The 15,061-nt window shown below is 38.9% G+C and overlaps 2 protein-coding genes, 1 non-coding gene and 1 pseudogene across 4 annotated transcripts in view; 1 reads left to right on the top strand and 3 right to left on the bottom strand.

The window, feature by feature from the left end:
- The window catches only part of DENND4C (DENN domain containing 4C), a 126,892-nt gene extending 119,857 nt beyond the window's left edge, over positions 1-7,035 (top strand). For both annotated transcript variants that reach the window (XM_063081447.1, XM_063081448.1), the window contains 3 exons: positions 1,835-1,985; positions 3,326-3,390; positions 3,693-7,035. In XM_063081447.1, the coding sequence (XP_062937517.1) occupies positions 1,835-1,985; positions 3,326-3,390; positions 3,693-3,829 (353 nt within the window). In that variant the 3' untranslated portion in view covers positions 3,830-7,035. The remainder of the gene's footprint in view (positions 1-1,834; positions 1,986-3,325; positions 3,391-3,692) is intronic.
- Positions 170-744, bottom strand: LOC134365054 (oocyte-secreted protein 4B-like; annotated as a pseudogene).
- A 328-nt stretch (positions 7,036-7,363) lies between the features above and the next one.
- On the bottom strand, positions 7,364-11,816 carry RPS6 (ribosomal protein S6). The gene is made up of 6 exons (XM_063080778.1): positions 11,730-11,816; positions 11,033-11,164; positions 10,231-10,441; positions 9,860-10,006; positions 7,602-7,759; positions 7,364-7,498 (listed from the first exon to the last, which is right to left on the bottom strand). Exons 1-6 carry the CDS (start codon positions 11,733-11,735, stop codon positions 7,403-7,405), a joined length of 750 nt encoding a protein of 249 aa, XP_062936848.1. The 5' UTR covers positions 11,736-11,816; the 3' UTR covers positions 7,364-7,402.
- On the bottom strand, positions 8,954-9,143 carry LOC134365308 (small nucleolar RNA SNORA73 family). Its single transcript, XR_010022014.1, has one exon. It is a non-coding gene; the product is annotated as a small nucleolar RNA SNORA73 family (small nucleolar RNA).
- Positions 11,817-15,061: the final 3,245 nt, after the last annotated feature.

Raw genomic sequence — 15,061 nt, forward strand, 5'->3', positions numbered from 1 at the left:
ATATTAACTCATTAAAAAGTTTAAACATTGCTTTATAGATATACAGTATCTGAAATTCCAAGAGGTATTTAAATAGGTAACTGATATTGCTACTCATCTTTGGACAGATAGAATAACACCATTATTTGTACTGGCTCCCAGACAAGTATGTGCCACTTGCTCCTATGTTTTAGGGAAGAGATGAAGTCACAATACAGGCATTATTGATGGAGTGATTCATGGATAGTTGTTCCTTCATAGCACTACTAAAATTAGGTTCACACATTTTACTTTGTGAGGGAGCTGATGACTTGCCCTTCTTTTGTTCCTTGGGAGCTATCACTCAAGGAATTGACATCATACTCATTCATTCCAAAAGGCACCAGAGATGGAAATCTAAGCCTCTTTACAAAGCAAATCACCTGAAATTCCTAGGTGATATCCAGTGTTGGTCTATAATTGATCTGAGATAATATGACAACATCATTCTCTTGGAACACAATTTTATTGATCCCACAATAAATGACAGGATAAGAAAACTCATAGTTCAATGACAGCATCCTTGTTACGGGACAGTTATGTCCCAGGTGTAGCATATCATTACCAAATTCTAAGTTCTGTGTCATTACCAGAGGGCCTTTTTAAAATTCTGGCTATCAATCAGTCATTAGAACACATTGAAGTCACTGCTGGTTCAAGCCCAGAAAAATTCCAAAACAACAAAGAAAGGAGGAAGGACCCACCTAAGAGCACAGAGGTCTTCATCACGCCAGACTCCAACACACAACAGCCCAGGAAACAGGAAATGGCCTGAATTGTACACTTTAAATACGTAAATATATCTCAAAAAAATTTTAAAAATTGAGGGCTGGCTGCTTAGCTCAGTTGGTGAGAGTGCAGTGTTAGAACACCAAGGTCAAGGGTTCAGATCCTCTTACTGGCCAGCTGCCAAAAAAAATAAAAGGGTTAAAGGAGAAACAGTGGAATTTCATATTATATTTGGGTTAGGCTGTAAAGTCACAGCATCACATGAAAATCAAATCTGTTCAAAGGTCATTATTTAGCAGGTGGAAGAGCTAGGATGGAAAATGATAGCAGCCAATATTTTCTCTTGTTACTGTAACAGAGAACTTTGCAAAATACAGTATTGCTTTATGACAGGCACTCAAAATGAGGCTCATGCTAATATGGGTGTAAATAAAATCGTATGGCTCCTGAAATTACCTGGATTGTTCAAGTTTTCCCTTTTGCCAGGCCAGACACACATTGTTGAATTTGCATATGTTAATGTTAGTACAATTCAATTCCACTCTACCACTGATGCACTTTTATGCTCTATAAAATCTCTATAATATTAATTAGGATTAGACTGCTATATTTGGCAGAAAATAACAGAGGCTTAAACAGATAAAGATTATTCTCTCACATGAAGTTATGGATTATATCATGTTGTATATCATAAATATTTACAGTTTTTGTCAATTTAAAAAAGAAAAGAAAAAAAGTTATGAATTAGTCTAGGACTGGTAGGCAGCTCCTTTGTCATCAAGGATATAGACTCCTTCTGTTGTGTCTGCTCTACTATCATTAAAGGTTGCTACATGGTCACAAGATGGTTGCTGGAGTACACGCTGTCACATCCCAGTCTCAGTCAGTAAGCCTAAACTGGGGGGAAGGGTAGAGGGGCAAGTGTTCCCTGAAGGGAACAGGAAAAATATTTTCTAGCTGGGCACCTTGTCACATAATTTTACTTGTAAGGCATAGGTGACATTGATTAGACAACTAAAAAAAGGCACAACTCTAGAAAAAAACTAATAATTGGGAAAAATTTTATTTACTGTGTTCTTATTATTAGATTCTGAGAAGAAATTGTCTCTCCTGTCAGAGGAACAACAAGCAACAAGCACCTTAGTAGAAATCATCAGGCAGAGTATTCAGCATAATGATGTTCTTAAACCCCTCAACCTGCTTTCACAGCAAATGAAGCCAGATATGAAAAGACAAAGGTAATGATCCAGTATTTTTTCCTTGGTGCCACTCAGTAATTTCATGTTTTTTAAAAATTGTTTTATTTTTTAAAATATCTTTTGTTGTAAAAGAAGTACATACTCATTGCAGAACATCAGAGTGTTTTAGAAAGTGCTACCCAAATATATGCATTCATACTTGAGCATAAACACATAGTAAAAGTGTCTGTCTGGGAGGATATATTAAATTTTAGTAAGGTAACTCATTGATGTGTAAAGTGTACTGTGTTTTTTTGGAAGCGTTACTGCTATTCACTGGAAATCTTCTATGAAGTTATTAACATGGATGTGCATATGGTCTACTTGTTTGGGTCCTGTGATATCCACATATTTTTTCTTTTCTTGTTGGATGTAAAAGAATATGGAATTAGTAGTAGAAACAATTTAGGGAAGTGATAAAAGCAGTGAATCACAAAGGATATGGAGCTAAATTATATTGAATATTTCTAATGTTTCTAGAGTCTCTTTCAAGTTTCTTTGGTCATGGCATCTTTGAAGTTAATCTCAGAAGGGACAGGGCAAGAATTGATAATAAAAATGGATGGATCTACTTGTTATCTCAACAGTTGAAGTAGAGATGACTTTCAAAGCTTGCTTCAAGCATCTGTAGTTTAAGGGCAAGAGAGAAATATTAGAAATGTCACGTTATGGGTTCTGAAGTTTCTAAAGAAAGCTACATGAAATGTCATTAGAATCAGCACTATCTCCTAATTTTTTTTCTATGTAAATCAGTTCATTTCTTAAGTTTTTCTCTCAAAAACTGATTCATAAAACTAATATTTAATGTTTCATTTGTGACACTTTTTTGTTCACAAACCAGATTAAGGCGATTTATCCTTTGCTATTTGATTAAATAATAAAGAGACCACATCACCTTTCACACTGTTTGTGTCCAAGGGTTTTAAACCCCTAACTAACTCAGTAGTTAATCTGTTACTTTGTTGAATGGCAAAAGGTGAGAGAAGACTCTGCTTCTGTAAATTTTATTTATTTTTTGTGGCTGGCCAGTATGGGCTTCTAACCCCTTGACAGTGTTACAAGTCTGTGCTCTAACCAGCTGAGCTACTGCCCATCTGTGCTTCTGTAAATTTTAATTAGAAACTAGAGTTAATCGTTATACATTACTAACATTGTTAAAAAAAATTATAATAAAATTAAAATAAGCCATTTAAAATTGTTATTGGTGTGAAGCTTTATTCCCATTACCTTTTTTGTTTAACTTATTAATGTGAAATAAAGATGCAGGAAGAAAACCTGCATCTGTGTGTGTATTCTTATGCTCTTTGCCCATTAACTTTTAAAATATGTTTGTTTTATAGGAGTTTATACAGAGAAATCCTTTTCTTATCATTAGTGTCTCTTGGAAGAGAGAATATTGATATTGGTAAGTTGGCTAAAAAGGGATTGCTAAGGGAGGTTCCTAGTTTTATTTTCTAAAGGAATTTAAAAAAATTATAGCTCGTATGTGTAAATACTGCACTTGCTATTAAAAAGATTTCTACCTTTAAGTAAGCAGTTTAAAATGTGTAATTAGAAAAAAATTACCGTACCTGCCAGCCTCTCCACCAAAAGGAAAAGATAAATAAAAATAAAAGTATATAATTTGATGGGGTACCATTTTTAAATGCACAGCTTTTGTTTTCTTTGTTAACAAATTATAACTGCATTTTTGGAAATTTCTTTCAGAGGCTTTTGACAATGAATATGGACTTGCATACAATAGTCTATCTTCAGAGATTCTTGAAAAGTTGCAGAAAATTGATGCTCCACCAAGTATCAGTGTGGAGTGGTGCAGGAAGTGTTTTGGAGCGCCTCTCATTTAAAGATGAGATTTATTAGAATTCTGACACACAGCACTGGGGGAATAGATTCAGTCTGAAAACATTCAAGGTTTTTTTCCCAAATCCTAAGTATTGGTGAAAACTGAAATGAAGTAACTCTTGGGGACAATATGTAACGGATTGTAATTCATACTGAATCATCTCAAAATATAAAATGCCATTAAAATTCCCCAGGGTTTATTGATGTTGAAAGTTTTCAATTCCTGAGTTATTTCTCTGCTTCTGCTGAAAACTGTTTGGATTTCTCAGTATTTGTAGTAGTTTGATAGAAATAACAAGAAACCATATTCATCCTAGGTATTTTGTTTATATTTGAAGTTACTGGGTTTGGGGAATGGCAAATTAAAACTTGCCTAACCCCCAAACAGATGAAATATCTCAACTATAAGAGCAACTATTTGTGTATGTGTGTATATGAGTGGGGCTGTGTAGGTATGTGTATATATACAGCCATATTATAAGTGTGTATTTATTAAAGTTCTTAGATTGCGTGTTGCAATACAATTTTCTGAAAGGGGTCTCATGGACTATTAAATGATTGACTACTACTAAACTCATCTGTAGTCATTAATCTCAAAATTACCTGAAAGTTTGGTGAAAACTGCCTTCCCTCTGACTTTAAATTTAATATATATATCCTTACCTTTCATATCATGTATTATCATGCTTTTAATGGATTATATATCTTGAATATCCAGTTACTTCCTTCCACACTTTTCCCAGTACCATGTTAATTTGCGAAGACTTTAAAATTGTAATAAATAAGCCAATCATCAGATAGTTAAATTAAATCAGTTTCCTAATAATTTACTTAATCAATTGGAAATCTTAAAATGGTAAAGTTTATGTCTTTGGACCTGAAATCTTTTTTAGGCACATAATGTTGCTATTGGTCACTTTTTAAAACCTGTGGGATAAACTTGCACTGTACGCAGAAGTTTTATTCTTGTATAATATTTAGATTTATATGCTTATGAGTAAAAATGTGCATTTGTAAATAGTTTTTTTTTTTAGGTTGAATCAATTAAGTCTTAAAACCTTAAAGTTTATTGAGCTTGTTGCCAGTAGGTTTAAGAAAATCATGACTTCACATGCCTCACTTTGACATTTTATCATGCCTTTTGTTAAAAATATTTCTTAGGAACAGTAGTAAGTTTGCCTTAACTTCCTGCAGGGTGTAAAAAGCCAATGGTTGTATGTGTGTGTTTACAGTAATTATGCAGATAACTAAATCCGCTGACACAAAAATATTACTTCCATGTGGTACAGTTAACAGCACAACTCTCCCTTCTACCTGGTGTAACCTTTAAAAAATCATTGTCTTTCAACATTTCACGGTTAATGTGACTTGTGCAGAATTCTAGTCTGAATTTATTGTGAAAATACTAAGTGAGAGAACTTGTTAGAAACTGTCCAATTTTCATTGCCTTTAAAATGGATCATTTGCACTGTCTCAAAATATATATTTTTGCGACAAAGACTTGGTACTAGTTTTAATTAACATTTACTGACCCAACAGAAAGTTTGAAACTATCTTGCATATAAAAAATTAAAGTTGAATAAAATAAAAAATTCTTAAGTTTGCTATGCTTGTCTCCATTATATTTTTAGGCTCCTGAAATCTGTAGGACTAATTTGAACCGTTGTGATTTTTAGAATTCACTTATTGTCTTTTTTCCCATTTCTTCTCTGTAGTCCTCATAACTTGAACTAGTTACTTACCAAGCTTTTCCCATTTAAAAAAAAAAATCTGTAATGATCTCCATACACATTTAACAATATCAAACTATAAATTTCTTAGTAACTTTTTAATAACATTTTAAATAACTTTTAATTTTATCTTGGAGAGCTTAGCCTATTTATAGGGACTTATTTCCTTGTATTAAATTTTTTTTTTTTGACTGGTAAGGGGATCGCAACCCTCGGCACGGTGCGGTCCGCACCACGCTTAGCCAGTGAGTGCACTGGCCATCCCTATATTGGATCCGAACCCACGGCCTTGGCATTCCCAGCGCTGCACTCTCCCGAGTGAGCCACAGGGCTGGCCCCTTGTATTAAATCTTAAAGGCTTTTTCCAGCACCTGTCACAGAAAGGGTATCACTAAAAATTTACTGAAAAATAAATGACTAGATATCTGATCTATGGAGAGATTTAGAAATGCCGATGAGTCATAGCACTGTGTGACACTTTAACCCTGGTAGTCTCCATTATCTTAATCAGAATTTCTCAAATCTTAAACCTGCCAGAACTCATGAGCTAGAAGTTTTAGGAACCAAATCTGTCCACTTATTTCATGGCAACACTCCTTGAAATAACACAGGGATGGTTCTCATGCTTTGTGCATCCAGCAGGTACTAGTTTAATACACAACTCTGGGTCACACACCATGACTTACCTTGTGACTTTTAAGTTTTAACACTTGTGGCTTAGTCCTTTTTGCTACATTTCCCCTTTTGCTTATTAAGTTCTTCAGTTTACATCTGTTGCCAATTATGTCTCTTTTATGTTATGTAACCTTGTAGCACCATTTAATAAGAGCAATGGGGATCTTTTACTGTTGACAGAGGACCTTAGGCAATGATTACATGTACAGTCCAGAACTAGCAGTATTGGGCTCAACTAGGAGCTTAATCCCAGAAATGTTGAATCTCGGGCTCCACTACTGACAATCTGCATTTTAGTCAAACAGGTGACTCATGTACATTTAGATTGCAAAACACTGCTTTAGGCTCTGTGAATGTTAAAGCTATTTGAAAATTTCACTCACCTGTGGGTAAATTAGATACTACACTCCAGCAAGTAAGGATCATGTATTACTTCAACCTTAAAGCGCAATGTGCCTTCTTTTTAAGATCCTGCTATTCTGTCAATGTTAGGATTAAATCAAATAAGTAGAAACCCTAGTACGTTAGAAAAGATTCTATTTTCTCTGTGTATTTTTTCACTGATTCAAGTGTTTCTTATATAGGCAGTCAACCCCTTTTCAGAGTGTGAAATAGACTAAAAGCATTAACAGTTCACTAGAGTTGAAAAGCTTTGTTAACGCAATAAACTTGCACTGGTTTAAAAAGATTTGTAAAATGTTTAAAAATGGTATCCATTAACTATGCCTTAACGTTATTTTTTAAAAATGAAATGTTCACCTTCACAAAGGCACTTTTTATGTATTGTGTATAGATCTTTCAGAAAAGCTGTATTCCTCAAAATAAACTGTATAAAAGATTAATAGTCCAAATCATTTATTTCCCCAAGTCGTTCCATGCCTTTCTGAAAAGGCAGATGTCTTATGTTAAGAATATTTTACTGAGCCAGCCGTCACTAAAAGGAACCCTTTATCCTGGCCATCTCTTCCGCTATCAACAAGATGGTCGGTCTCTAAATTTGGAGAATATCACTTTCAAGTATCTCGGTAGATTCTGCCCACCACTGGACTGCTATTTACATACCCCCTTTTCTGAGTTTTCCTCCTTTCATCTATCTAGCTATATAGTCAATGAAAAGTCAAGAAACATACATGAGGTCTGATCTTATTTATTTGCTACTCTTTAAAAATATTATTTTTGACTGGACTCAGACTTAGAAGTAGAAGCTCTCAGAGAGGACAGCCTACGTCTCTTGGCAATCTGTTCTTGGCGTTTTTCCTTGGCCTCCTAAACAATACAAAAAAGCACAGTTAAGGCTTGTCTGGGTAAACAATGCAAATCCAAAGCCAGGCCTCCCCCACACCCCCCAAATCCTCTTAGACTTAGTTACCTTCATTCTCTTGGCCAAAAGTTTAGCATATTCTGCGGCCTCTTCCTTATTCTTCTTAGTGCGCTGTTTCTTCAGAGCAATACGCCGGCGTTTGTGTTGCAGGACACGTGGAGTAACAAGACGCTGAATCTTGGGTGCTTTGGTCCTAGGTTTCTTACCTAAAAATCCAGATGACAACTCAATTGTTAATAACCTTAGTGACATTAGGGCCAACATTAGAAACAGATATAAGCGTAATCGAGTTAATAGTTCCATGAAAACTTACTTGTATGAGGCCTTTTAAATCAAAGCTGAACTATTCTGCAACTTAAAACTTATCCCCTGAACAAAAAGCTAAACTGTGCTGAAAAATAACCAGGCTAACTCTACAATGGGCCAATGTTTTACTAAAACACAATGGCATTGTTTTAAAACACTATAACTGCACAACTGGTCTGTGAAAACTATGTAAAGCATTATGTATAATCACCATTCTACCATACTTTGAAGTAAAATTTTCACTGATGCTTGAATCTGTATTTCCCATAACAGAACCTGCCAATTTGGGGAGACAAATCCATCAACATCAGAATGTGACATGTTTATAGAATATTTCTATTTAGCCTTTCTGATTAGTATGCCAAAACTGCTTATGGATTATAGATGTTTTGGAGCAGAAACCATTTCAAATGTAATTATTCTAGTTCATGGGAGTTACTATGGGAGCAACACCTAAGATTAAATGCTCAATTGTTCAGGTTCTGCTAAAAAAGTTTGTAAACTCCTATAAAGACATAAGAACCATCTTAAAAACACCTGTTAACTAGATTACACTTTTTACTGCACTGATGGCATTTCCAGGGCTGAGATTATGGGGAATTGCCACATATTTACCAATTATATTTTTTGCAATGTGAGCTTCATGAGGGTAGGAATTTGTTTATACCATATCTTCAAGCACTTAAAACAGTACCTGGCACACATAATATGTGCCCAAATATTTGGAATGAGTGACTAATAAGCACACACTATATGCCAGATACAGGTGTAATCACAGCAGTCCTGAAAAGCAAAATCCAAATAGATTTTTTCGGATTTATCTGGAAAACCCAATCTGAACTGACATGTTATTTATTCTGACGTAAATATTCACACATTTCACTACAGAAATATTAATGTCATACAGCATTGCTGCTGTGGATCTCACTGGTAACGGGTATGTTGCCTAATATGTGTATATATGTTCTTAAAAGGTAAAACTCCCAAATCCCAAACACCTGCTCCTTAGTATTTTTGGTTTTTTTTCTGTCAATAGGGTAAAACAGATTAAAGCAATTTAGGATGAACTTAGATCCAGAGTACATGCTCTAGAGGGCTGTTTTCTGCATGGTTTGTCTCCTCAGTCTGAGAAGTTGTAGGAATATGCAGGTGCAGACTTGAGGCCCGGCTTCATCTCCAACATCGTGGAAAAGGAACCATATACCATGGGACAGAGCCGTATGCTCCCCAATACCCCTTGGACAGAGACGGGGGAGAGTGACCTCCCAGGATTACCCACGTTGGATTCCCTAGTATTTTGGATAAGGTATTTTTCTAAATTCTCACCAAAACTTATCCTATTATTATCCATATCCCACAGATGAGGAAACAAAGGGCCAGTGAAGTAAGCAAGCCAAATTTAGAACCTTACCACTTTAAGTAAGCCAAATTTAGAACCTGTGATATGACAAGAAGTTGCAAAAGATGTGTTAAGGTGAGATCATAGTCCCACACAATTTTCGATCATTCTTATGACTTCTAAACCCAACAGCAATGAACTTAAAAGTCTGGTAAGTTCTTTTTGGATAAATGTATACACCAATGACTCAAGAGGCAGATTTTCAAGAAAACTGTAACACTCTACAGGACATTGGATATATAGGTTGAGTGTACCTAATCTGAAAACCTGAAACTTTTTGAGCACTAATATTATGGTCAAAGGAAATGCTCACTGCAACATTTTGGATTAGGGATGCTCAACTGGTATGTATTCTGTTCCCAAATGCAAATTCCTTCTGGTCCTAAGCATTTCAGATAAAGGATACTTAATCTGAAATCCTTAATTTAAGACCAATAACAACTGTGTATCTTGACCCCTCCCAATCTTTTTCTAAAAATCCAGACTCCAAGTACATGATGCTAATGCTCCAAAGGTACAGATTTTACCATGATATGTGCACAAAATGTTAGTGACAAATTACTAAAATTAAGCAAGCCCTAAATTGCATAATCTGTCCTACCTTCTTTGTTTAAGGGCTTTCTTACAACATATTGGCGGACATCATCTTCTTTAGAGAGATTGAAAAGTTTGCGGATTCTGCTAGCTCTTTTGGGCCCCAGGCGACGAGGCACCGTGGTATCAGTCAGTCCAGGAATATCCTTCTCTCCTTAAGAGACAATCGAACAAAAACACTTTAATTCACCAACCTCCTTATTATTAAAAATCCCAAATCAGTGTTTGTTATGCTGAATTAATAATTTGTCATTACACTGGTAAAGAGACACATTCATTGGCCAAAGTGTGGATACTGAAAATGAGAAAGCACTTGGGACAATCAGCTTTATATCAATTTCAACAAAAACCTAACTTAAGAGCACAAGTAAGCCTCACCTTTTTTTACAATAACCAAGTTGAGAACGCTCAGATTGGCATCCACAATGCAACCCCGAACAGATTTGCGCTTCCTTTCTCCAGTTCTTCTTGGTCTATAACAGGAGTGCCCCTTACTCAGTAGCAGGCGGACACGGCCATGGGTCAGGACACCCTGCTTCATGGGGAAACCTTGTTTGTCGTTCCCACCACTGATTCGGACCACATAACCCTGCAGGAGGATACAATGGCACATTTACTATTTTTAAACCAAATTTATAAAATACAAGATTATGGTCTCTGAACCACACCTCTGTTCAATAATTCATTAAGACCAACTGGAACTACTTAATAAACAAACTAATGTTTTCTCTGATTACTAAGTTTTTGCCTACATTTTCAGCTCGTCACGTTCAATTAGCAAATTTTTTCATTCAAGTCACATTTCTAACCTACGTTTCACTAGAGATAACAGCTTTAAGAACACAAAGATATTTAACAAACCAAAATGTCAATGAGCGACAAAAAAAATCAGAAACACTTCTTGGCACTTTGAAAACTCTCCCTTGGGGACTATCAGGAAAGCTACTTGACATTTGTTGAGGGTGCTCAAGGCAGGGCAAGAACCATGTTCGTGTAAACTTTCCAGCCTAATCTACATAACCCCGCTCTACTTTATTTTACAAAGTGACATTCAGAAGTAACATAAGCAAGGTCAGCAGACAAAACCCAGAGTTTTAACCCCATTCCAAATGTCAGTTACCAATGACGTTAAGCATCTCTCATTAAAACAGCTGCAGAAATTCGAATAGTCAACTTTTACCTTCCATTCTTCACCCAGAGCGTCAGCAGCAACCTCTGTGGCCATACGCTTCTCATAAAAAGTACGAAGCTTGCGTTCATCGTCCACTTCAATGAGTTTCTGGCAGCCAGTGGCTGGGAAGGAGATATTCAGCTAAGGATTGAGAGGGGTGAAGAAAAGCTTAGAAAACCACCTACACAGGGAATTGTAGAACCTACCTTGACAAAATTCAACCTCATTAGCATTTATGATAAAACGAAATCAGCAAAAAGTTTGAGCTACCGATTTTACTCACTAAAAGCACGTGTAAGCATAGCACTAAATTAGATACGCTTTCCCTCAAGCCCCGCGGAATAACTCCGGGGGCCAGGGCGTTCCGCAGCCGTTCACCCTCCCGGAGGAAGGAGCCGGACCTAAGTACCGAGGGTCAAGAGCCGCACGACAAGCCTGCTGCAAACTGGACAGCACGCCCGCATCTGTCCCGTCTGGGCGCGAGGTCGCCACCATGGCGCTCGCAGCCCGGCGCCGCTCCAGCCGCCATCGCCCGCCATCCGCTCTCCCTTGGAGCTCTGGCCCCAGGACAGCGAGCCTACTCCTGCCTCAGACCTTTCTCCACCTAGAGCCAGGATCTCAGACTGCTGGGACTGCGACAACGCCGCGTTCCGGCGCTCGATCTACGCTGCCCAAGCCTAGCCCAATACCCGCTACTACCGCTTACCTTCATCTTGAAGTAGCTGAACGCCTCCGAGGGGCCACAGAAAAGAGGCCCGACTTCCGCTTAGCCCAGCTCACATAGGCGCTTCCAGTTCTCGCGAGATGAGCAGACGCCGGGGATAGCGGAAGTAAGCGCGGGTAGGCGGGGCTTCCGGCGGTGCGGATATTAGCTGTGGAGTGGTGAACTCGGTGGTCTGTGGACTTGCTCCTGATGTGATGAGGTTAATCCACGTTTGGTTCTAAAAGTTAGCCCGTTCACTGCTTAATCTTTTCCGCGCTCTCCTGGGCCCCATAGCTGAATCACGGTGGAGCTCCATCTCGGTCCCGGACAGTGCATCTGATGGGACCAAAGTAAGCGGGCAGGACTGGAGTTGGGCTTGTGTCTTGGGATGTCATGTCCTTCAGGCTCCGCCCGAAGATTTCCAGTTCGGGAATATACCGTGCCCTGGTCCCGGTGATTTACAGCAAGAAATCTTGAAAATCATGATATGTTTTTTTCCTTAAATACTGGTTCTACCTCTTGGCTTTTCTAACCGCTCTGCAGTCTTCTCTGTCCTATCACAGAATGACACCCTCAGTCACTTCGTCGCGCAGGCCAGTAACGACAATTACCCCAATTCCAGGCAACCATCGGATGCCTCCTAAAGTCTCCCTGCTTTCTCTCTTGTCTCTGCGATCTATTTAAAACGGAAAATTATATCACTCCCCTGCTGGAAATGCACCATTTTCTTCCCACTGCAGTTAAGTACCGTCCAAACTCCTTACCATGGCCTCACAAACGTTCCACAATTTCAAACTCATCTCTTTCACTTGCTAATGCCATGTAGGTCTTGCAGATTAAATGTTGCCTCCTAAGAGAACCCTTTCCTAACTACGCTACCTAAAATAGAACCACCTTCCCCTCTCTAACAGCACTGTTTTCCTTTATAGTACTTAATTTTGAGACATAAATGGTTTCTTTATGGTCTGACCCCTATAATAGACGATGAATATGGTCAGGGCTCATGTTTTAACTTCATGGTGGTATACTCAAGACATAATGCATGGCACTCGGGAGCCTGGGGCACTTATGGCGATGGCATGGTGGATGCGGATGTCGGGGGGCATGGCTGAGGCCATCGGCCCTGCCCCGCCCGCCAGGCTTGGGAGCCTGCGGCGTTTCCGGTCCGTCTAGGTTTTATAGGTGTTCTTTGGTGGTGTTAGACCTTTACTGATTAATATCAGAACTTTGTCTCTGATCTGTTGATTTTTTGTGTTTTCTTTCAGTTCTGTGTTAAATTATTGGCTGCTCCTACCACTTAAACTCTGTACTGAAATTAATTTGTTGTCCTTTGGTTACTTCTAAAATGCAGAAACTTCCTGTGGGGACCAGCACTTGAGCCCTATGCTTGAGCTAAGTCGCTGCTTTGCTGCTGATTCCCTGGGGAAGGCTTTTTGTGTAGCTCAGGTTTTAATTGTTGACCTTGTTAGCTCTTCTCGGTCTTGTGAGGTCTGGTACACCTGGGTTGTGTGGAAACTCTGATCTGGGCCTGAGTCTTTTCAGCAAACTGCACCCCCTGCAGTTCTGTGTTCCTGACCAGTCTCTACTGAGTGGACCTGTGCTGATTGGAGGACAGATCAGATATCCATGCTGTGCCACAATGTTCACCGAGTGGGTATGTCTCCCCAACCCCCCGCAGTCCAAACACTTCCCATGGGACGGGCTATGCTCTGGTCCCTTGCGATGACTGAGCAGCATCTGAGTGGCTTCTTTTTTCAGTTTTCTGTGGCTCCTTGCTCCTGTGTGGGTCCATGGGAACCCTGTTAGTGGTCTTGCTGGCCTGGGGGCCACCAAGGCCCTCTTCTCCCCTGCAGCCTCCAAGCAACTTTATACGAAGGGCACAGCTGCAGTTTTTGCCAGCTCTTGGTCCATGTGCTCACCAGGGCCAGCCTCGAAGTCATCAGGGCTTGAAATAGTGGGAGTGGCCCTTTCTTTCTCTCATCGTGGCTTCTCTTGACTTCATGGACTCCATAGGTCTCTCTTCTTCCCCTGAACTCTAGTGGCCCCACCTTAGCAGTCATTGCGTTTTAGTTGTAAATTGGTTGATTGTGGGAGAAAGTGTTGCTGGGGACTGTCTGTTCCACCATCTTGATTGGAAGTGTAGCTGTCTTTTTGTAACTGGCTTATGACACTTGGCATAATGTCCTTAGTGTTTATCTATGTTTCAGCATGTTACAGGATTTCCTTCCTTTTTAAGGCTGGGTAATATTCTATTGCATATTTGTAACACATTTGTTTATCCATTCATCTGTCAATGGACATTGGGATTGTTTTCACCTCTTGGATATTGTAAATAAATCTATGAACATGGGTGTGCAAATATCTCTTCAAGACCTTCCTTTCAATTCTTTTGGATATATACCTGGAGGTGAGATTGATTAATTATATGGTAGCTCTATTTTAAATTTTTTGATGAGCCTCCATACTGTTTTCCATAGTGGCTGTAATTTACAATCCTAACAGTAGACGTGTTCTTTGCCCATTTTTGAATTGGGTTGTTTGCCTTACTGGGTTGTAAGAATTCTTTATATACTCAGAATACTACACCCTTATTAGATATATGATGCGCATATATTTTCTCCCATTCTGTAGGTTGCCTTTTTACTGAGCACAGAAGCCGATAACATGGCACTGAATTTTGTAAGAAGAAAGGCTTTAATCTCAAAGTCAACTGGCATGGAGACGAGGGTACAGCTTTCAAATCTGTCTCCCAGTATCAAGGGCTGAACAGGCTTTAAAGGGTAGTATGGGCTGGCTGATGAGCTCAGTTGTTTTTTTGCTTTTTTTTTAAAAGATGCCCAGTAAGGGGATGTTAACTCTTGACTTGGTGTTGTCAGCACCATGCTCTCCCAAGTGAGCTAACTGGTCATTCCTGTATAGGATCTGAACCTGTGGCCTTGGTGTTATCAGCACCACACTCTCCCGAGTGAGCCATGGGCCGGCCCTAGAGCACATCCTTATAACACCAAGGTCATGGGTTCAGATCCCCTTACTAGCCAGCTGCCAAAACAAAATAACAAAACAAAAATAATAGTAAAAAAGGGGTGGGAGGTAATCCTGATTGGCTACCTTCTAATCAGGCCATATGATGGGGCAATAGGGGATTGGCTAGTTCCAAGTCAGGTCAGATATGATAATATGACAAGACTGATTGGCTAGAACAGGCAGGGGCTGATTGGTTGATAAAATCAGGAGTTGATTGGTCTATTCTGAATCCAGTCCTCTGATTGTTTGGATCTGGATACCTGGGTGGGGGATTTTCAGGTTACTGGGGTTATTTGGAGGGCAAGGTTCTC

The sequence above is a fragment of the Cynocephalus volans genome, chromosome 16, assembly GCF_027409185.1.
Source record: "Cynocephalus volans isolate mCynVol1 chromosome 16, mCynVol1.pri, whole genome shotgun sequence".
NCBI lineage: Eukaryota > Metazoa > Chordata > Mammalia > Dermoptera > Cynocephalidae > Cynocephalus > Cynocephalus volans.